The 24,185-nt window shown below is 31.9% G+C and overlaps 1 protein-coding gene across 1 annotated transcript in view; it reads left to right on the forward strand.

The window, feature by feature from the left end:
• Window positions 1-16,193, forward strand: part of LOC123653483 (plasma membrane ascorbate-dependent reductase CYBRD1-like) — a 56,990-nt gene extending 40,797 nt beyond the window's left edge. The window contains exons 3-6 of the mRNA XM_045589479.1: window positions 13,362-13,575; window positions 13,914-14,116; window positions 14,744-14,913; window positions 15,424-16,193. Coding sequence (XP_045445435.1) covers window positions 13,362-13,575; window positions 13,914-14,116; window positions 14,744-14,913; window positions 15,424-15,577 — 741 coding nt within the window. The 3' untranslated portion in view covers window positions 15,578-16,193. The remainder of the gene's footprint in view (window positions 1-13,361; window positions 13,576-13,913; window positions 14,117-14,743; window positions 14,914-15,423) is intronic.
• The last annotated feature ends 7,992 nt before the right edge of the window (window positions 16,194-24,185 follow it).

The following is a 24,185-nucleotide window of genomic DNA, read 5'->3' on the forward strand; positions in this document are numbered from 1 at the left end:
CTTTATGTTTCATATAAAGCCGATAATTCCATTTAATTAAGGTAAGTCAACTCAAGTGAAACATAACGATATGTTTAGTGAAATTATATGTTATGTATACTTTTAGTTCAATAATTTTTACATAATATTAAAAACCGCTGCTGTGTGGTTACGGCAGAAAAGAATATAGCCACCCACTCTCTTCCCGTGGGTGTCGTAAGAGGTGGCTAAGGGATAGCACAGTTCCACTATCACCTTGGAACTTAAAAAGTCGACCGATGGTGGGATAACCATCTAGCTGCTGGCTTTGAAATACACAGGCCGAAGACCGGCAACAGCGTCTTCGGTGCGGCAAATCCAATCCGCCTGCCTAGCGAGGAGACTATGGGCAAAACACATCAGTTCACGGCGTTTTTAGCGTGAACTTGGAGAGGCCTATGTTCAACAGTGGACTGCGATAGGCTGAAGTGAATATTAAAAATCGAAGAGTTTGATGGTTAGTTTAAGCATTTTAGTGATACTACTTAACATTTTATAAATCTAAAACACTGTTTTTTTGTCATTCTGTACGAAAATCGTACACGACGGTACGGCTCATGGGAATAATAACTGTTAAGATATCAGAATAAATAGAAATAAATTACCGTATCACTAACTTTCTATTACTTAATATAAACTTAATCACTAAAAATTGTTGATTATATTACATACACCTTCTACTTGTATTAAGTCACTACTTATTTATGAAAATACCACTTACATTTTCAACGTTTACTTCAATTTAGTCTTTTAGTGGTAACAAAAATCGTGACCTAAAAAATTGACGAGTGTGTACTCTACATGGTTATTGTGTACTCTTTACACCAACGTACATACGTGACAAGAATTAACGATCGTTCGAGAGTGCGATAAAACTCTATAACGTAAATTTCGAAGGGGTACAAAAGGACTACCAATATATATTTTGTTCTACTTTGCCTCGTTTTACTTTTACGTTTTTAGTACATGCTTATTAATTTAGGTGTGTGTATCCAGTATAAATAAAAAATGTGTTTAGTGTAAGTTTTTATACTTTCATGATCACTGACACTACAATTTATTATATTATATTTAGTATTTTATTATTCGTTATTTTGAGTTTCCGATATTTCGGTACTGTTTCTAGTGCCATAGCCTCGAGTAACAGCATTCTGAATTATAAATATTAATAATAATAAATTACATATGTATAATAAAGTAACATTAATAAGTAGGCAATAAGCAATCTTCAGTATTTTTCTTTAGTATTCATATGACAGTCAATGATTGAAAAGTAGATATAACCGTTACATCTTTGTACGTATGTATGTAAATATGTAAGCATTTTTAGTACAAAGAAGTTATCTATAGTCATTGGTGAAAATGTACACACGAGAGAAAGTTTAGATTTTTGTCAAGTTGGTATGACTTGGACTAAAATAAACGTTCTCTACTGATACAGACGTAGATATTTACAGATATTTTAAAATTGAGTCTTCTATTTTAAAGATTAGTTTACTTTTATTATTTGTCACTACATGAGCTAAAGCAATTCATGTTCTGTGAAAATTTCAAGCGCCTATTACGGTTGCAATAAACAAATGCATTGTTGCGGAACTTTTTGACAAATGGACGAACTTTGTTTATGGAAATCCAATAAAAACTGTAATAATATGTATCATGCAAGTAGAACCAGTTTATTATGTAGTCGGTGAGAACCCTTCAAAGCTCACGGAGAGTCTGCTAATTGAATTTTTTCATAAAATCTTACATTTCCAATTTACATTAAAAATACATTAATCATATTAAAGGTACATTCAGTCGAGATAAAATTCCTATAATAATATTTTTTTCAGTGTAAATTACATTATAAAAGGCTTATGGTATTTAAACTGACTTGATTTTAGATTATATATTTTTATTTATATCAACATCATATTATAATTATAATCTGTATCTATTATTTTCAGTCTAGTATAAAATAGTCCACATAATAAGACCATAAATTATTTATTTATGAAAGCATAAATAAGCAAAGCTGGGCACCGTTAATCAAATGGTTAGCTTCGTTAATCGCTATTCCGCTAATACAAAAATTAGTTTCGTTAAACGTTAAAACGCTACATTTTAGAAGATTTAACGCAAGTTAAAGTTAATCGTTAATCGTTAACGTATGACTAAAGAAGCATTATATTAATTGCTGATTATTTAATACCGATAAAGAATGAAGTATAAATCAAATTTTTTAATTTGCTTAATGGAAGTTCTCCCTCGTATGTAAAATATTATTGTAAGCTCTAGTTAAAGAAATAAACTTTATTTTATTTTTTATTTATTAATTATTTTTATAAAACAATAAAATACAGAATGCAAATTTAATTAAATCAATTGATTGATTTAACTAAATTTGCATTCTGTATTTGCAGTTGAACGTATTTTTTCAACTAAATTTAGCTCTCCGGCACTATGTGCATGTTCCCTTTCATGAACATCAACATATTAAAATTTTCATCAGAAAGAGATGCTCTTTTCGGTGCTAAAATATCTTTTCCCGTTGAAAAAAGACGTTCAACTGCTGCGCTTGAAGGTATTGCCGTGTTATATTTGATGAAAAGATTAATCAAAATCTGGTCTCCAAAGAATGCAGCGTCGTCAAGTGAGTCCTTGGATGGTGTATCTAGCCACATTTTGACTATGCTTTTGAGCTTTTGTCTTCAAAGAGTTCTGCCTCGTTGGCCTTTCCTTGCACTGGGTAGTTACCGACTTAAAAAAGTCTTCCTCGTTATCACTACTCCCTCCATTACTTCCTCCGCCACTAACACTGTCCTTGGAGTTTTCCTAAAAATTATTTAGAAAAATAAACAATTATTCCATACAAAATTCCGCCCTACAGAGCAGTTTCTTGGCGGATTAATTCAGAAAAAAAAATTACCCGCACTTCTTGTCGTAAAGCCTCTTCTACTTTACTTCCCGTTTCGCTTTCGACAACATGTAACGGAATCATGTTAGAAATAAAAAAGTTTACTATACATTTGTCCACTTTGGTTTGAGGTACACCACTACCGGTAGATGCAATACCGAAAGATTCTCCAATGCTCCTCTGACGTATTTTTTTACCTGGATTACTGGTACTTGCAGCGCTATCATCGTCATTTTAATTTTCAGCTTCAACGATTTTCCTTTTAGGCTTGCCCCGATTAGATCCCGCCCTGATAATCTCTTCAAACCGTATGTGTTGGGACTCGTGAACTCTCCTCATGTGTTGTTTTAAATTGTTGAGGCTCGATGCATGAACTTTTATTTTTGTTTCTTTAGGCAAGCATCTTTTACACACAAAGAGTATTTGTTGTCCCGATTTGGATACAAAATCAACATACTCACTCAAATGTGGCCATGGATTTTCTTCAGTCTCACTGGAATCTGAATCCATGATATTTTTTTAATGATCACACACTTTATTTATAAACTTACACCACACCAACTGCACTGCTCATATAAATTCGCAATTTATCAGGAAAAGACAAGAAAACAAAACAAACACTCGTTAGCTCTTGACCGTAACCGCCGATAATAAGTAAGGAAACCAAAACAAAAACAATGTGAAATGAATTTCATACAGTGCAGTTTTCCCGCTCGCACGCGCCACACCTAAGCTATATTTGTTTCACTCACACCGCGGCACGCGCTCCGCGCTGCAAGTGCCGGCGCGCTCGACCAAACTTGTCGAAACCTGTTTTTCCCGCCGCGCGCGGTGCGTACTTCTTTGGGTTAACTGTTAACGGGTCCGTTAACCATTTTATAAGTTAGCTTAAAAGTTAATCCGTTACTCGAAGTGTTAACTTCGTTAATTAACTGTTAACGGATTAACGAGTTAATGCCCAGCTCTGTAAATAAGTAATACTCAAAATATGTTACGATAAACTACCTATTTATATTTAAATTGCGTACTATCTCACCGTTTGCGCTGTATGCAAATGTATTCATAATGAGAATTGTTACCCAACATTGCAAAATGTGTAGTGCAGTACGCAAAGCGCCCATGCAACCAGTTCAAATTATATTTCACATAAAGTGGTGACGTGACGTAACAATAATTGTAGTGTAGTTTTTCTAGAACACTTCCTCATTAAGCTGAACGGACGCGCTTTGTGCGGTAGACCATGGTTCTTTTTTTGTATCATTAACATCTTTATTAAGTTTGCGATAAACACTACATAAGAAGCTATATTCCATTTTGTACAATTTCATGAATGGCATACATTAACATATTTTTATTGATTGAGAGTTTTGTCAATGAAGTTCAAACAAGTTCGTGTAAACAGCTCTACTAATTTGATAAAGCATTTTGTATTCACTACTTAATTGAAATATTTTTATAGAACTACAAGAAATTGACATACATTTTTTATGAATATAAAGATTCACAAGCAAGGTATTGTATGTATACAAGATCACAGATGTGCGGTAAACAATTTCCCTATTTACTAGCGACGGATAAGGAAAATCTTTATATAACGCTCCTCAAGTAAATACCTGTCGTCGGCAGTCGCAAGTGAGTTGTTATACTTTCAAGCTTCAAAAGGACGTGTCTCGCAGCGACAGCTTTCATGTATAAATTGCAGCAGTTGCAAACACGCGACGTGAGAATAACCTGATTACAGTATTAACAGCTTGTCTTTATGTTTTCACCGATTGAGAGACACACAGTTGAGAGTTGTGAAGTAAAATTACTTTTCATCGATTTCTTGTTTTTGTTTCATATAGGTTTAAATAATTTATTCTCAAAAAGAAAATTCACTTACATGAGAACAACATAATAAATGTAATAATACAAATATTCGCCTTATAAGTAGGTACTTATTTAACGGAATAGAGTAGAATTAGGTCGTTTTATATATTTTAATCACTATAAAAGTGGTATTTTCATATGATGAAATCAAGAATATTATATGAAGATTATCTAAGCATTTATGTCTTTATGTAAGGCAAAAATAATTCTCGAAATTATTTCAAAATATATCTTAATCTTAAGATACTTTTTTATATTTTTAGTGTACAAAATAAATTGAATAACAAAATAAAGAAAGCAATGTCTTTTTGGCGTCTTAGTTGAAATAAAAAAAATTTCGCCTAAACCTACATTCCCTTGATGTTTTCATCTCAAGAACTACTGTAAATGGGACGCATTTGCGAAAAAAAACCGCCGGATAAAACTTTTGTTTAGTACTCCTTTATCGTCGTTTTCTTCAAACTTGTGTCACGAAAAGACACGAAAAGACGCTTCAAGTTGGGGAAGTGAAGATAATAGAATTAAATGTTTTCGTTTTTGCTCCAAAATACTTTACAATGATAATGTAATAAAATTACTTCAACTTTATATTGTGAACGTGAAAAGAACAAACATAAAGAAAAATAATTATTTTTAAGACCTTCAAAGCAATACAAAAACCGGCTTGGCGAGTACGAGATAAGCATATAGAGTTCCGTATCACAATGTTTATTATTGGTGTAATCTATTTATTTATTTCGTAAAAATAACATTAAGTTCTGGATTTGTAATAACGCCTCTCGTGTGATATTTGTTACGCCTTCATACATTTTTTTTATTTCGTTACATTTAAAAGCAGATTACATTTTAAAATCACATTTTCATGTATTATGTAACTAGTGATGGCACATCTGTAACAATTATGACCAATGATAAATTGTGTTTATACGGAAACAAATCAATTTACCTCCGCTATAAGGTTAAAGAGATAAATGGGGATATTGTTTATAATAAAAAAAAAATCCAATAACGTACCCTAAAAAGATTGCTCGTACAAGTTACTACGACAAGTATGACGGGACGGGACTTGATGACATTTATGTCGACTTTTAATAATACATTTACAATAATTATATGCAATTTTATCAGAACCGGAATGCAGACGGTATATGAAATTGGATAACATAATATAATAAAAGTATAAAATAATTTTAATAAATTTATTAGCTAAGTAATTTGTTTTCCTGAATATTTTAATGTGTTTTATGTTTCATTTATTTAAAAAATATATTAAGTTTCTTTTATTAGTTATTCAAACGCGAATTGAAGTTTCCAGTCCGACAACAAACTTGGTATTTGGGTTGGGTGGCCTTTTTATTAAAGATTTGTACCAAAAAAGGTTAAATCATAAAGTAAGCCGCTCCTTTTCCCTTCCTGGTAGATATACTACATTTTTGCTACAAAGCTCACAAAGAACACCTAAGGATAATGATGGATAAGTGCCATGTAGAATCGGATATTAATTCTTAATAAGGGTGTGTTTTATCTGAAAGCGACAAACGACATATTATTATAATATTTCATTTCAAAACAATACTTTTATTCCTTACAGTAATTTCATTCTTTAACTTTTTGTAAATTTCAACTTTATAAAAATTATTCGATTACAGAACATGTTGAACAAGTATTATTGTATGTAGTAATTTGAAATGTTATGTTTTTACTAATTGATATAATTTTAGACATCAATAAATTCTTAGATCGATTTATAGGTCTTGGTGTAATCATTTCGAAAGACACACTAGACGCAGTCCACCCAGTGGCAGTTGAACAATTAATGACAATGGCACTTGGCGATGAGCCATCTTAAGTGAGACGGAGTTAATCCCAGAGTAGACGAGATTAAACTCTTCGCTACATTTACTTTAGTTTATTATGACAGGAATAGCCTTCTTTATAAGTATATTATGTATTTTCTTATTTTATTCTATGCACGTGTTTACGTTAAAATATTTTATCCAAAATATTAAAAAAAAGCTTTAAAATATACTACGTATTGATTTGGATTTGAGTTTTTAAATTTACGAAAGGAAATAAGCATTTAATCCGTAAATATAGTTCTTTAGATAATTTTATATCGCTTTTTATTTTAGGTTTTAATTTAAATTTATATACTATCAGCCCGGAATTCCGATGCGATGTACAGGAAATTAAACACTCACGTTTTACCCATCTGTATTTATTTATTTTTATATTACAAAAGTTTTTAGGAAATGTTAGTGTTAGATAACAAGTAATAACGGTAATTATAACAAAAAATACAGTATAATAATAATTACAAATTATTCATTATCTAAATCTTTATGGTAAAACTGTCTTTGGTATAGACCCGAGTCCTAGAGAGTTGTTCAGATCCTTTGTAGTAAAGTGTTTAAGGTAAACGTTTTCTAAGGTACATCACTAGACAGCGATTATTCTCTTTCGACGTTTTGTTTAATATAAACGGAAAATTAACATAAATTTTTAACTTTAATTTTGAGGAAAATAGAGAAAACAATTGCAAAGATTTAAGCTTATAACTTTTACTATTTTTAACCGACTTCCAAAAAAGGAGGAGGTTCTCAATTCGACTGTATTTTTTTTTTTTTTTTTTTTTTTTTTTTTTATGTATGTTACATCAGAACTTTTGACCGGGTGGACCGATTTCGACGAATTTTGTTTTAATCGAAAGGTGGTGTGTGCCAATTGGTCCCATTTAAATTTATTTGAGATCTAACAACTACTTTTCGAGTTATATCTAATAATGTGTTTTTACTTGACGCTTTTTTCGTCGACCTACGTTGTATTATACCGCATAACTTTCTACTGGATGTATCGATTTTGATAATTCTTTTTTTGATGGAAAGAGGATATCCCTAGTTTGGTACCGTGATAAGGAAACCAGGATCTGATGATGGCATCCCAGAGGAATCGAGGGAAACTCTCAAAAATCCGTAATAACTTTTTACTGGGTGTACCGATTTTGATAATTTTTAATTTAGTCGAAAGCTGATGTTTATCATGTGGTGACATATAAATTTTATCGAGATCTGATAACTACTTTTTGAGTAATCTTTGATAACGCGTAGTTGCTTGACTATTTTTTCGTCGATCTACGTTGTATTACTTGTCGATGTAATTGAAGTCGGTTTTTTTTTCGTTTGCGAGCAAACACAATTATTGATATTTTGTATCACTTTGTTTTATATACCCATGTTTTATAATTATGTAGGTACTTGTCTCTGATAACGCAATAGATTATAAAAAGGCGTAAAAGTTGTAAGTGTCGTAAATTAATCAAATATTTTTTATTGTTTCATTTGTTTGTTCATACAAGCAGATTAACAGAAACAAAAACAGAAATATATAAAATTTAAGAATAGTGCAACAATTACGTTTGACTAAAGAAACATTTAATGAATGGATTAATTTTGCATAGATACCTTTTAACTTCAGTGAGTGAAGGTACCTTTCATACAAAGTTTGACATAATATCTTAGTTCAATAGTGCATGTGTAGACGATCCTTAATTCTTTTCTTTTCAAACGGAATCTCCGGATGTCCGTCCTACCTTCACAGTTACGACTTTTTCGTTTATTTAAAAATATTTTAGTTCTGCGTATTGTGTTATAATATAAAATAAGTAAAATTATATTCTATTATAATTAAGGGACTTTAAGGGATTTGTTTTATATGTTACTAGCTGTCCCTTGCGTGCGTTTCTGCGCTTTTTTTATTTATTTTTTGGTCGTATCAACTTAGAATCCTTTTTGGGCTCATGCACAACACTTTGCTGAAGATCATGCCATGGTAAAATGCATAGTTTACGATTCTATAAAAGACATACAGACAAACATTCATTTATATATATAAACTATATATATATAGGTAATAAACGGCAACTAACAAATTGTCAAACAAGGACATGTGTGGCGTGTCTTTTGAAACACGTGTATCTGGAACGAAATTTGTTAATCATAATATTCATTCATAATAATGTACAACTTCAAAGAAGAGTCGTGCTTTATTACTTGTTTGTTTCGTCATACATACTTATGTAGTAATTGGTTACTAATATTTTAATTTAAACGTTAGTAATAATCTTTTTATAGGTCAGTAAATAGTTAAATACTTAACTATCCATTTCAGTCAAGTAATTTCATTATTCTTACTGTTTTTTTTTAATTAATTTTTTAAATGGATACCATTAATTTTATTATCACGTAATTTCGATGGTTTCAAAATTACTTAATTTTTTTATCATTGAATTATGTAACCTGATATCTTGAAACGTCTTTATTACGAGTAATACTTGAAAATAGATCTTGAATCAAGCGGTATAAAGCTTACTTGTTATACCAATCTTCGTTTGTTGGGGTCTCGTTCATTTGTGTGGTCATTACGTCGGGTACTCCGCCTCACTGGTAAGTTCTGAGAAGTTTTCAAATGAATGTGGTTAATTTAACGGTTCTTCTTAAGATTGTTATGCAATCTTAGGGACGCCTTTTGACGGCTTTATTCGGATATTTGTGAAAGCATTTGACTTAAAACTTTTTAAAAGCTTCGTTGCAAGTTCGAGTTTAATTTGTTGAAGTTAATATTACGAAACATAAACGTTTTGTTCTACGGCAGGTATTAAATTTCAATTGTGTTGTATATTAAAACCTAAAGGACTGCAATACTTTCGAATGATTATTATATTTATATTACTATGCCTTACTTCCGCCAATCCGTAGTGGAATGGCGTGGCGGATTAGCTCTAATCCTTCTCCTAAACGGAGAAAGAGTCCTATGCTCAGCAGTGGGATGTTACAGTCTGAATGCATAACCTATGGATTCAGGTGATTATATTTATAACGATACATTGTTTTATGTTCTATCCTAGTAGTTATATATACGTTAGACATATGGACGTATTGGTAGTGACAAATGTCTCATGTAGGCCAGGAGTACCATGGACGGAGAGGTCGTTGACCGCTGTTCTCCCCCCCTCCCCCTGCATCCGCCCTCGAGACCCTACGCCACATTTCTCCTCTCTTCAATGCAACCGTTTAAGTAGAACAGCTAGATGATACAACTCGTTTCGCCGCTTTTTTATGCACGAGAAAATCTCACTAACATTTGAAAGCTGACGTTTCCTTCGTCTACAATTGCCTTTAAAACTATTAAAAAGCTTTTCATAAAAAATATATCTTACGAGTATGAATAGAGAGATACAGTAGATAAGATTGTCAACATTACTTTAGTGAACCAAATTTAATGTTTTATACAGTTAAAAAAATCAAAAAAATAAATGCTGAATTATTGACGGAAGAAGACGGTTTGCTTGTTTTAACAACAAAATATGTATTTATCTACTTATCATTTATTGTTTAATTAATAAACTAAATGGCATCATTCTCAAAATTAAAAATGTTTTAAATATAATTAAATATCATAACATACACGGTCTGTTCTACGGTAGGCAACTTAATGCTTGCATTATAGGTGAAAACCGGGTGATATGACTGAATATTTTTTTTATGAATATACATAGAAATAATACATATATAAGGAAACAAATACAAATAACACACCCAGACGCAGGTGGGAATCGAACCCACAACCCCCGGAGCAGAAGCAGAAGGCACTACAAACTGCGCCAACGGGCTAGTCAAAGTCTATGCATATTTAAATGAGTCTATACATAAATAATAAAAACAAAATGAAAATAATAGTATATTAAAAAAACAAACAAACTCATGTGTGTTGCCCACAGTCGTCACGCTGGGCAGGCGGGTTTGTGACCGTGGGGCTGGCTTGTCGCACCGAAGAGTCACCCGTTTTCGGACTGTGTATTTCAAAGTCAGCAGTTGGATAGTTATCACGCCATCGGTCGGCTTTATAAGTTCCACGGTGATAGTGGAACTGTGTTATCCCTTAGTCGCCTCATACGACACCCACGGGAAGAGAGGGGGTGGCTATATTCTTTATTGCCGTAGCCACACAGTTTAACCCTAACCTAAACCTTTAAAATTAAAGTAAGGCACTACTAATAGAGGGAATCCACCCTAAGTATGAGAGAAAAGAATGAAAGAAATCAGTATTAAATAGGAAGTGTCAGCGATTGATAGTAGGCATGAAATAGAACAGTAGATACAGACTCCGACCTTTATATCGGGGGTATAAAAAAACCTAAACCTTTAACCGTAAAGTAAATATACGTTAAACGAAGCATTAAACTTTGTTATTTTATCGTTAGTAATAAAAGACAGAAACACTTCACGCAAAAAGAACTCTATTATTGAAACAATCTACAAGAGTTCTTTGTTACAAATTAAAAAAAAAAAACAAACTTTAACTATACGCTTTACAAAAATAACTAATTACACGTATGTCGTGGCATTCTATAAACCAAACGAAAGACAAATGCTATAAAATAAATCGTCACGTCAGGAGACACTGTCCCATCTTAGCTCCACTTTCACAAAACAACCAACCTATCACGACTTCGATCAAATTGCTCGGCCGTGTCAAATTGACCGCTATATACCTACCATGGTCATACCACATACACAACACGAGTTAAATACCATTTAATGATGATTAAAACATGACGATTCAAAGACAAAAGTTGCGAATCTATAGGTTGAAGTGAGTGTTAATATAAAAAGCTACGCTAGTATTTAAAGTCCTAGTGGAAAGTGTTGAAAGAGCTCTACATTATTTTTTTAATTACATTTGGTGTTTTAATGTATTTCATAATATACAACTATTAACATAAGCTCCCATTATTGATTTTCATGTCTTCTTAGAGGTTTTTAAAATGGAGGAAATAAAAAGTGTATAAATTCAATGGTATAGTAGGAAGTCATTTCTAGCGGAACCGCTTATAGATCATAATAATATTAAGACAATTAAATTGAATGATATTTACTATTTGCATTTGTAAATAAACCTTATATAATTTCCAAGTTTCGTATCGTAAGTATCTTATTTTACAAAACTTTCACTAGTAATAAGGGGATAGAGACGTAGAGAGTACGTGTTATCGAAGTTTGCTTCTTGTTGGTATATTTAATTATTTTTTTCGATGTATATTGTAACGTATTATGTATACCTATGGTACTGTTTATACGGAAAAGTACATGTCGCTTAACAACACTAAATAGATAATTAAATGTTGAAAAATACTGATATTGCGTCATTCACGTTATTCTAGAACATAAAATACGACATACGAAGTATTCGATACAATTTTCTTAAAATCTTGTTTTTTTTTTAAACAAATCTTATACATGTGCATCATTCCTATACTTCACAAGATCGTAATTAAAGATAACGATTTAGGCCAGTATCGTTAGCCGAATATACGTTTATTTATGTAAAGTATAATTATTTCTATGTTCGTTTAAAGTTCACCCCGTATTCACGATTTCTATTATTTATAGTGAAATCCATAGGACAAAATATACATATAATTTTGTACATATAGTATCTAATTGATAGAAATGTGATATTTTGAATGTTTTTTAGCCATCCCTACAATAACTTTTTTTAGTAATGTCATTCGGTTACAAATAAATAAACGGTGAATATGAATATATTTCTTATTCATAAAACTTTGTATACAATAACCGCAGCTTTCCATGACGTCTTTGAGCATCCGATGTCGCACCGACTATCTCATGAGACTTGACACCTCTGTAGGCCTTGACCGGTACATTACCGTAAATATTTTGGTATGACTGTTGTAAAATCTAAATGTTTTTGGAGAATATTATAAAACGTATTTTTATCGACACCAAAAAATCTGTTTCCAAAAATAGTTTCACTTAACCAACAATAATCAAATAGGAATAAATTATTAGTTGAGCTTTGAGTGAATTATGATTTCTTATTCGTAAATGATTTTTAGATTCGCATCCAAAAAAAAAGTAAAAATATCATATCATATATTTGTCCCAAGTATAAACCCCATATTATTCAAAAACAAAAATATAAAATGAGCAACGAAGTAGAAGTGATCTCGTGGAACTTAGTATCAATGGCGTTGCGGTTTCCTTTCAAGCCTCCGTCTGCTTCAGTTATCCCGCTTCCATTTAAACGGGTTTCCTGATTTGTTGACAAGTAAACGAACAAACATTAGTTAGTGTGATATTTTGACAACATAGGCCTTGCAACTAAGCATGAAGTAAATTTAGAAGTTTTTGAAGTTGAAAAAATTGATACTTTAATCAACATTTCGCTTCAACGCTCACATTGAATACGCTCAATTTATTTTATACGTGTGTAACTAGTTCTTACTAAAATGCGGTCATATGATTACATATTGAGGTTTAATATCAGTGATTCGTTTTCGATAACTGTGAAACATGAAAAGTTTATGCTATCGATCAATGTAATTAAGTACCGACTGGTAACAAAATTCTAGTTTATACTCACGAATTTCTACATTGTATAGTCTAGGTCTTTATTCCTGTAATATGTTTGAAGTCTACGCATATTAATATTTTTTTGAATGTAAGTTAATTTAGTTTTGCTTACTTGTTACAGACAACGCAGCCGTTCGTACGAGTCGGATGAGCACGAGCGAGGCGCTTGTGAGTGGTGCGAGTATGCGCTCGTTATCACTCTGGCCACGATTCTGCTCATTGGCGTGTCAGCGCTCACCATCTTCTGGACGTTCTTCTACAGAGAAGGCTATGCCTGGGCTGACGAACTCCCTGAAAAGCAGTTCAACCTGCATCCTACACTTATGGTGGCCGGTTTCATTACTTTCAGCGGATTTTGTAAGTAATCATAATATTTTTAACGCGAACTTTTTAAAAGCTAGAACATTACTTGCATAACGTTTTCTCACGAATAATTATGTCTATGTATCCTTACTGTTTAAAGTCTGAAAGAGAGTTTGTTTGCTTTAATTTTCACGGCTCATCGTCAGCTGAAGGACCAATCGCTCTAAGGCAGACACATAGCTTATGTGTCATAAAAACGTAAAATGATATCCTTTAGTTAGGGTAAAATAAGTAGTTCTTTATGAGTAGGTATGGCGTAAACATTTATGTGTTGTATACATACATGATATAGAATAACTTATTTATAATGAATATACTTATTATTATTTCAGCGGTCCTGCTCTACCGTATCTGCCGTTGCTTCAGACGAATCTACGTAAAATTGCTGCATGCGATATTCCACGCTTTGGCGTTCCCCTGCATAGTTATCGGATTCCTCGCCGTTCTCGATTTCCATAACAAGAAAGGCATTAACAACTTCTACTCACTTCATAGCTGGATAGGCTTCGTAGCTATGGGACTCTTTGGAATCCAGGTAAGGCACTAAATAACTATTTTGATATGAAACATTTGAAGAGTTGCAATAATATCATGAATGTTTACTAAACTATACTGAGTAACTTGCACTAATAAGTAAAAGACTTTGTTAGTTTGAATGCATTGATCAATATAACTATCTACTGGTGAGATTAAAAATATGTTAAAACCGTTACAAAACCTGTTTATCGGCGAAGCTTCATAACTACTAAATATCATGCTACGCCTAAAAGTGGAGTAATGAACACAAACGAAAACGTGCGGCTATTTATATTTAAATATTGAGAAAATTTAACTTAAATAATTATATCCTTATTTCCGAAACCATTTAACCCAACCAACCACTAAGGTTTATTAAACTTGTTAAATATTGGTTTGTATAAATAGTAGTACCTACCGTAAATATAATAATTTTTTTATTGAAAAGGCCATAAAAATGCACATATCATTTCAATACCTAATTTCGTTCTTCTTAAGCTAGTCCCGATCGCAATACATTTTCATACGAAAGGAATTCAAACGCTCGAACTTTGATATTGGATGCGATCTACTTTTATAGTTCGAATACCGTTTAAAACTCACACCGGTAGACAAAGTTTAGTAAAATTTTGTTTTAAATTCACAGTATGTCGTCGGTTTCTTCAGCTTCCTCCTGCTATTGATCTGTAACAAGGGAACTGCGAACTTCCGTGCTTCATTGGTGCCAATTCACGCTGCTTTTGGTATTCTGACATTTGTTCTCGGAGTATGTGCTTGTCTTACTGGACTTACTGAGAAGGCTCTCTTTACCCTTGGGTACGTACATTTTAAATTATTACGATTAGATAGATATTATTTAGTTTTATACTATTTAGTACCAACTTGAGGATAAATTTGCTAGCCACATGTTTGATCTCCTTACACAAGAATAGTGTAGATTTTGACAAAGACAAGTAACTTAACGCAACTTTAACGTTACCCTTTCATGACTATATTTTCATACTCAAAGTATATTTTACTTCAGAAATGCTACGATTGGAGAACTCAGGTATAATATACCAGTTATTTGTTGTTTATGATTAGTTATCATCGAAATGTCTTTTTTTTTCATAAGAAGGTCTCATCTTAAAAAGACCAATTTCATGTCTGTCTATTGTGAAACTGTGAATATCATTTATGCATGATCATGCCATTTGTTACGTCTGAAATATTTTTGTCATATTTTAAGTTCTTTTTTACAATTATATTTGTCTGTCATTATATTTGTGTCTTTAGAAAATATGCATGTTTTATTTGTTAGTTGCTTGTATGTGTACGTATCCACAGTGCGGAACGGTACAGCGGGCTGCCTGACGAAGGAGTGATCATCAACGCTATCGGTGTTGCCATCATAGCCATACTTGCAGTCGTCATGTATATTGTATCGAGGAATAAGTTCAAAGCAGATTCCCGTGACATGAGAGCCTCAGTTGATTTGTAAAATTGTAAAAATATAATAATAGATCTAGGGCGTAGCTACCCTATGGAACTCTCGAGAAACCTGCCAAATTGGGAAATTCGAAACCCTTTTATGTTTAACTGCAATGAAACAAAAAGTCCTTTCCTATAACATTTTGAAACGTAGTTTATATTAAGGACTAGCTACGTAACTGAATTGAATCGGCATTTTGGTAACACTGCGTGTCTATATATTAATACACAGTTTAATTATTAACTTTTGTAACTTCATCTAAACAATACTGAAAACTGAGGTGATATAATTATAGGGAAAAAAAAATGTACATATAATATTTTGTAATGACATTAAATTTACATACTAAAGAAATAGCTTCAATTAAATATACATACAATTACACTACATCTAGTACTCTATTTTTTTTTTTCTTATATTAAATATGCGTTTATTTTTGTAAGCTTTTATAATAAAATAATAAATTATAGTTAAGCTCTGTTAGGGATAGTAGTTTGAAAGGCGTTTTAAGATTACGATGAAAAGTACCTACGTATGTACAAATATGGAGGCTTTTACTATTATACGATTGATTCGGTCTGCATCAGACCAAAAATATATTTTTTTATCAATAAGACTTAGATTACTTTAATTTTTCATTAAAAATAAATATTTGCTATTAATATTATCATCTTAAGTATAAATATTATGTGTTAATAAAATATTGTAAGGCAAATTGACTTTTAATTTTTATAAGCATGTAGCATATGCTTTAGCAAATTTATTACTGTTACTAACATAAAGCACGTAAGAACTGTTTGTATGCATTACACTAACGCTTAAACCCATACCTACTAACAAACATTACCAAACATACAAACTAACTATTAACCAAGTTTAGTAGTTTACCTATTTTCATTAGATTTAAGACAATCGAAAATTATAATAGATCAACTTTAAGAACTTGATCTTCTAATAAGCAGGTTTGAGTATCCTCAGTACAAATTTTAATTTCTATACTAACCCGGGGCATGCGGTGCGCAGGAGCGAGACATACGCCTCGATGACAACAGAGGCGATTGTCATAAACGCCATCGGGATGTCGGTGGTGGCAGTCGCAATCGTAGTGCTGTACACCGTGCGCGGGACCGGCGGCTACCGGCTGCGCAAGGTGACGCAGAGCCCGAGCTAAGCGACTACACTACACGTAGCGGTTATCGATATTAGCGTTGCAAGCGTATTTTTTATCTGCTTCATTTTTTATCTATTTCGTTTTTTATCTATGGTTCGAGACATAAATTGCCGCCAAAATTGTCTTTTTTTTCACAATCGCTTTTTATATTGCTAATTGTTTTGAGCAGACAATGTGAAATGTAAACTACAAACGATCAAATCATTATTACTTATTTACAGTATTAAAAATGTAAGTGACTAATAAATAGAAGAACGTTAAAAACTACGCTTGCATTGGCACGCACAACACCAAATATTGTAAATTCTTCATATTATATAAAGTTGTTTCCCTTTTTGTAATGATTTATTCTTGATATAAGTATAATTTTTATAATTTGTTATCCTTTTTGAAAACTTTGTAAGAATCGTTTCTACTACGATAAATATATTTAACGAAGAATAAAAATCTTGAAAAAAAAAATTGCCACAAATAAATCAACACGAGAAAGTCGAATAATTATGTTAAGAATAAAAAATTAAATATTAATCCTTTAGCTGAAGTTTAGCTGAATTTGTTGACTTTAGGTATTATTTCAATTATTATAATTATTCTAGCGGTTGTGCGTTGTTCTATTTTTAAAAATTTACCAAAAAAAAAATTTGATCCGTCTTCAGAGTTATGATGACTGATGATGAAAATGTTTGACTTTTATTTTGACCACATTTTTATTCTAATGATAATAGGGATAAAGTGTTTATATGTCATTCGATGGTTAAGAAAATATAAAATATAAAGAAAAAGTCAACGAAAACGCAATTTTATTATTTATTATTGTACTTGATACTCTAAAGTAAATATTGAAGCATATTAGATTCGTAGTAAGAACAATGTATAGGGAGATAATTAATATGATCATGATTGAAATAAAACATACAGATGCAATTAATTATAAGAATAGGTTGTCGTTGACAGGAACATATTCAAAAAGATATTACACTTGTCTGTAAAAGATACAAAATATAAATCAGTGGCCATATACCTACCAACCTAAAATTAGGAACCCAGTTATAATCATTTTAGTAGGCGTTTAGTTAAGACATTTTAGATGTAATCTGTATATAAATTTAAATTTAATTAATGTAATGTGCGAGTGTTCGATAGTTGTAGAATGTGATTGATTCGTAGTAAATATCTACCCTAAGGGCCTGTTTTACCAGTTGTGCATAACGCTATTTGACGGATGACAGTATCCCACAGTAAAAAGTTTTTGATTCATTATTCTTTCTTTCCATCGAATTCTAATATTTATGAGATATTTCTATTCGCATATATTAATCTTAAAGTTGCAGTTTATTAATTGAGGAGAAACAGGTCCTACTTGCCTATTCTACGAGTACATCCCTTTACCGGTCTATTTGTATCGTCATCCGTCAAATAGCGTTATCCACAACTGGTGATACCGGCCCTCAATATTTATTATTAGTAAAAAAAATAGCATCTGTTGGAGGTAACATTTTAAACATTACTTTTTTGAACATTTTAAAATAGATTTAATAGGAAGCTATTTAAATTTTTTAATAAAACGTTTCGAGAAATAACCGACCGTAATATTGATAATTCTGAGAAAAATAATAATATATAAATACTGTTTAGATCACTGTGCGCTTCTGTAATGTTAAGCGAAGTGTTCAATCAAGTTGCCAAATTCGATGTAGGGTCTTGTGGTACTTGTTATAATCAATTTACTAAGTATTGCGTACATACATGTAGCATGTTTATCAATAATTATATAGGATAACGCTCAATGTGTTTATACGAGGGATGCCTCTGTATTTTTTCCTTGTGTAGAGATTGAGTAAGTTTTCTATTAATTAGGCAAAAGTTATTTATATTCCATTTTGTAAAAAGTTGCATTCCAATTGTAAAATTTAATGCATTTTATCGTTTTTTTACGAAAATATACAATCCGTACGAAGACTGTAATCATAAGTAGTTTGTCGTTGTTATTGCGATAATTTTTACTCAATGCAAAGAGCATATTTACAAATTTTAAATAGTCCCGTTTTTGAGGATCCCTAAAACATTGGGGCCAAGTATTTTATATTATAAAATCAAAACATTTAATCAGCATATAAAACTTCCAATTTTCTAACCATTATTTAACCGACCCAGAAGAGTAAGAGTACCTGCCAGCCGGTGTAATTTGAATACAGACCGTAAGATCAATATGCGACCTGCATTTCAAACGATTTATAAATTGTAACTTTCGTAAGTACTGGTATTAATCTGCCTTCCTCAAATATATTATTTTTAAACTTAGTTGTGTTGATTACAGTTGTGTATTGGTTACTATGAATTTTATCACTGTTTTACATTTTTAAATATTTATACGCATTCATAATGGTACATTAAATTACATGTATAAAACGAGTTGTTTTATTTATTTCATACCAAATCTATACATATAATAAAATGGTAGGATAAAAAAACTGTACAGTAAATATTTTTTTAAAGAATATTTGGGGTGTGATCTACAATCGGTACCGAAACCAAAAATATAGTTTTTGGAATTTTTGTCTGTTTGTCTGTATGTATGTCCGGGATAAACTCAAAAAGTACAGCATGGATTTACTTCAAATTTGGAACGAATATTATTAAGAAGTCGGGTCAACATATAGGCTACATAATATCACGCTATCACCTACGGGGAACGAGCAGTGAACCTTTATTTCTTCAATGCATTCTGTAACAACGTGTAATCTAACGACGCATATTTGAATGTTGTTGTTATTATGTTAATAACCATGCTATAAGCTAGCTTTACTCTATAAATAAAGACATTCTGTAGTATATTTAGTATCAGCATTGGACCCGTGCGAAGCCGGGTCGGGTCGCTAGTATTACAATAAAGCCAATATTTGAATGGATAAAAGACTTGGGACCTTTTTTATATATGAGTTGGTAAATCTGTTCGGCCCACCTGGTAAAATGCGGATACCGTAGCCTATTGACGCCTGTAGCACCTACGACACTCCCCAGGATACTTACCCTGGTTACTTACCACAGGAACACAACAAATTCAATAAAGGAAGACAACAATAGAATAATTGAGAGTAGTATTATTTGGCTGTTGCTATGTTATCTTCTATATGATTGAGGTACTTACTACATCAGATAGCGGGATATTTCCTGATGTGATTATGTACACACTGAAGGAAATGATCCGTATTAGGTGGCTATGATAACAATCGGAACTAACATCTTTACGTGTTTTCTGAGGCATTATTGAAAGATCCACAAGGACATACAACCGGGCAGGAAAAATAATTTTATTGAATTGAAGAAGAAAGAAATTTTTTTATACGTCTCATATTGAACGATTTTTGACAAAGATATTAATATGCTAAGGTTAGGTGTTTGCCTCCTCTTTTAGAAAAAACCTTACTGTAATAGTGTCCACAAATTATATATCATTTTATAGATAATTGCTTGCTCTACCGGCATCAGCAACTAAAAAATTTAAAAAGGAAGGTTAGGTTATTTTTTTTTAAAATATATATACTAGCGCTTGACCGCGATCTCACCTGATGGTAAGTGAAGATGCAGCCTAAGATAGTGCGCACTTGTCTATAAGATGCCTATTCACTCTTGATTTGAAGATACCCAAGTTGTAATTATTTGGAAAAACGGAAGCCGGAAGGGGATTCCAAATTTTTGCGGTGCGTATTAAGAAAGAGGAAGCAAAACGAGATCGGAAGCAGAGCGAGATCGTGAGATTTCAACCACGTAGCGGTGCACACTCAAGCGATGCCTTGCGGTTCGGTGGTAGAATGGTGATGGTGGAACCACATTGTGCAGCTCTTGAGCACACTCTCCGAAATATATTCTGTAAAATACAGACAGACAGGCAACCTTGCGCCGATGTTCAAGACTGTCAATCTAGAGTTAAACAGTGGTTCGTCACCGATGAGTCTTCTGGCGCGTCGATCCACAGAATCCAAAGCAGCAAGCTGGTACTTGGCAGAGCCATCCCATAAATGACTGCAGTACTCCATACATGATCGAACTTGTGCTTGGTACAGAGTAAGAAGCTGTTCCAGTGTGAAGTACTGCCTGACATTATTCAGGATACCAAGTTTCTTACCAGCAATTTTTGCCTTGGATTCTATGCATTGTCCGAAGTTCATATTAGACGAAATATTTAAGCTGTTGGCTGTTTTTTCCTCAAGTCAAAGCAGGCGAAACCGCGGGGCCCAGCTAGTATCAATTATTTGCATTGCTTTAAACTAAAATAGCTAAATAATATAATTCTTGTACAACTATTGAGTATTCCGCCAACCATCATTGGAGCAGGGTGTTGGATTAAGCTCTGACTCTGATCCTTCTCCTACATGGGCAAAGAGGCCTATGCCCAGCAGTGGATATAAAGTGTATTAAGTATAGAATGTATTGAAAATGTATAACTAATGATTAGACAGGAATAAAGTTACAAATTTAATTTAAATTTCATTATATTCTATTTTAAAATACTTGAAATTTCGAACAAAAAAATAATTGTGTTTGCTCGCAAACGAAAAAAAACCGACTTCAATTACATCGACGAGTAGTACAACGTAGATCGACGAAAAAATAGTCAAGTAACTACGCGTTATCAAAGATTACTCAAAAATTAGTTATCAGAACTCAATAAAATTTATATGTGACCACATGACAAACATCAGCTTTCGATTAAATTAAAAATTATTAAAATCGGTATACCCAGTAAAAAGTTATTGCGGATTTTCAAGAAGTTCCCTCGATTTCTCTGGGATCCCATCATCAGATCCTGGTTTCCTTATCATGGTACCAAATTAGGGATATCCCCTTTACAACAAAAAAAGAATTATCAAAATCGGTATACCCAATAAAAAGTTATTGCGGATTTTCAAGAATTTCCATCAGTTTCTCTGGGATCCCATCATCAGATCCTGGTTTCCTTATCATGGTAATAAACTTGAGATATCTCCTTTCCAACAAAAAAAGAATTATCAAAATCGGTACATCCAGTAGAAAGTTATGTGGTATAATACAACGTAGGTCGACGAAAAAAGCGTCAAGTAAAAACGCATTATAAGATATAGCTCGAAAAGTAGTTGTTAGATCTCAAATAAATTTAAATGGGACCAATTGGCACACACCACCTTTCGATTAAAAGAAAATTTGTCGAAATCGCTCCACCCAGTCAAAAGTTCTGATGGAAATACATTAAAAAAAAAATACAGTCGAATTGAGAACCTCCTCCTTTTTTGGAAGTCGGTTAAAAATATGCAATTTCATGTTGACGGGTCTATCTATCAAAATCAACGAAGAAAACATACTTATATTAATTTTAAAATGAATTTTACGGAATCAATGTGATTGCGACTTGTATTGCAGTGGAACAGCGTGGTGGATTAAGCTCCAATATATCTCCTACATAAAGAAAGGGGCCTATGCCCAGCAGTGGGATGTTATAGGCTGAAATCGATTTTTCAGAGACTCTTTTATAATCCAAAATACATTTAATAATATTATGAATAAGAGCCATAATATTAAAATTCTTGTATAAATTTAAAAGAAGAAATACATTAATTAAACGAACAAAAAAAAAATGTCAAGCAAGATTTTTTTGTCCATTGCTGTTTAATTTCCTATTAAGAAATATATTATTACATATAGTAATTACTATATCCACGAAAAATAAATATCCTAAATAAAAATATTTCTGTTATGAATTTTATACCCATTTATAACGCATAAGAGTGCCGTGCCGTTACAACTAAAGGTGATTTGCCAGAAAATATATGTTTAAATATTCTACTCACAAAAAGTAAAATAAATATATGTAAAATTAGGGCATAGCAAACATATCTTGGTAGGATTAACATAAATAAATATAATTCGAGACTGAATTCGTTATTGAGGAATGAACTTTATTTAAAGAAAAGATAAGATTCAATTTTAAAATCTTAATATTCATACAGAGTTGCAGACATTTAAGCTAAATGAATTTTGAATTACAAAATAAGCTACAGATGAGCTTGTTTCCAAACATCAATGAACACATTTTTATAAACAATCATTTGATTGATTTTATTTGGCAACACTTTGAGCTTTCTCGAAAGCCACTCTACATTACAATTACATAAAAGAAGCATAATTTGAAATGTTAATATAACAAATCTAATCACTGTATTCTACGATTCTTGATGGTAAAATTATGATGGTTGATATTAAGTAATTAATAATAGAACATCCACTGAAGTAATTTTTTTCGTATATCTTTGATTTGATGATACATTCAACATGAATAATTACAGAAAATGACGTTGGTTAAGGACTACGTTATTCGTAAATACTCCTTAATACATTGATAACGGAATAAACAATTGTTACAGTGACTATTAAAACATATATAAAAAGACAAATCCTGACTCACTCATCAACGCCCTAAAAAGCTGAAATTTTGTAGGTTTCCTGCGCGAGCTAAGCCGCGGGCAAAAGTTAGTTAAAACATATAGTCAAAGAATTTCTAGTGTAAAAATGAAAAGTAAAGCTGCCTTAATAAATAATCGTCTAATATAATAGTTATCTTTCATTTCAAAGTTTCAAGTAAAAATTATAAATATTTTCAAATCTCTAATCTCTATAAAAGCGTAGTCAGTTTACATAGAAATAATTATATTGTGTCTACGTAAACAAAAATACTATGTAATATACACCCTGATACATTGGTCGATGAGGTAAAATGTTAATACAGAATTAATTTTAAACATGGAAAAGTTACACTTTTTATAATTTTTATTAACAATTAATTTGATATTTTGAAATATAGCTATTGAAATTACAATATATAAGTTCTACTTATACAAAATATTCATGTATCGCTTATTTTGGACATTAAAATTTTTACATGGCACATGATTTCAAAACAACTAGCCAGTCAAATTAATTAAAAAAACTATAATCATATTACCTGCTTTCAAGTAACATGTATAATGTGTTTTATAACAAAATATAAACACAAATAATAACTTAACTATACCTCAAGTTAGGCCGGTAAAGTTTTTTAATTTGTGATAATGCATCTATTGTTTCTATTAGAATATAATCATCTAATAAGTAAATATATTCGGTAGCTATTAGCTATAACGCCTGGCAGGGCCGAATTTAGAGGTTTGGACACCTCGGGGAAATAAAGGAATGGACGCTCCTAGGCCGCAAATTATTTTTCAAATAAAATTGACGATTTTTTAAAAGGTAAAACGCGAAAAGTTATATGAAAGAAATTTTTTTTACTAATGTTTACTAGACTGAATTTTTTTTTTAAGTCTATTGTGGGGCTCTTTCGTGGAGGCCCCGGGGCTGTAGCCCTGGTTGCCTTCCCCTAAATCCGGCCCTGACGCCTGGAATAATTAACATATATAAGCTATTAGTGCCTCCATT

This window comes from Melitaea cinxia, chromosome 5, assembly GCF_905220565.1.
Source record: "Melitaea cinxia chromosome 5, ilMelCinx1.1, whole genome shotgun sequence".
Lineage (NCBI taxonomy): Eukaryota > Metazoa > Arthropoda > Insecta > Lepidoptera > Nymphalidae > Melitaea > Melitaea cinxia.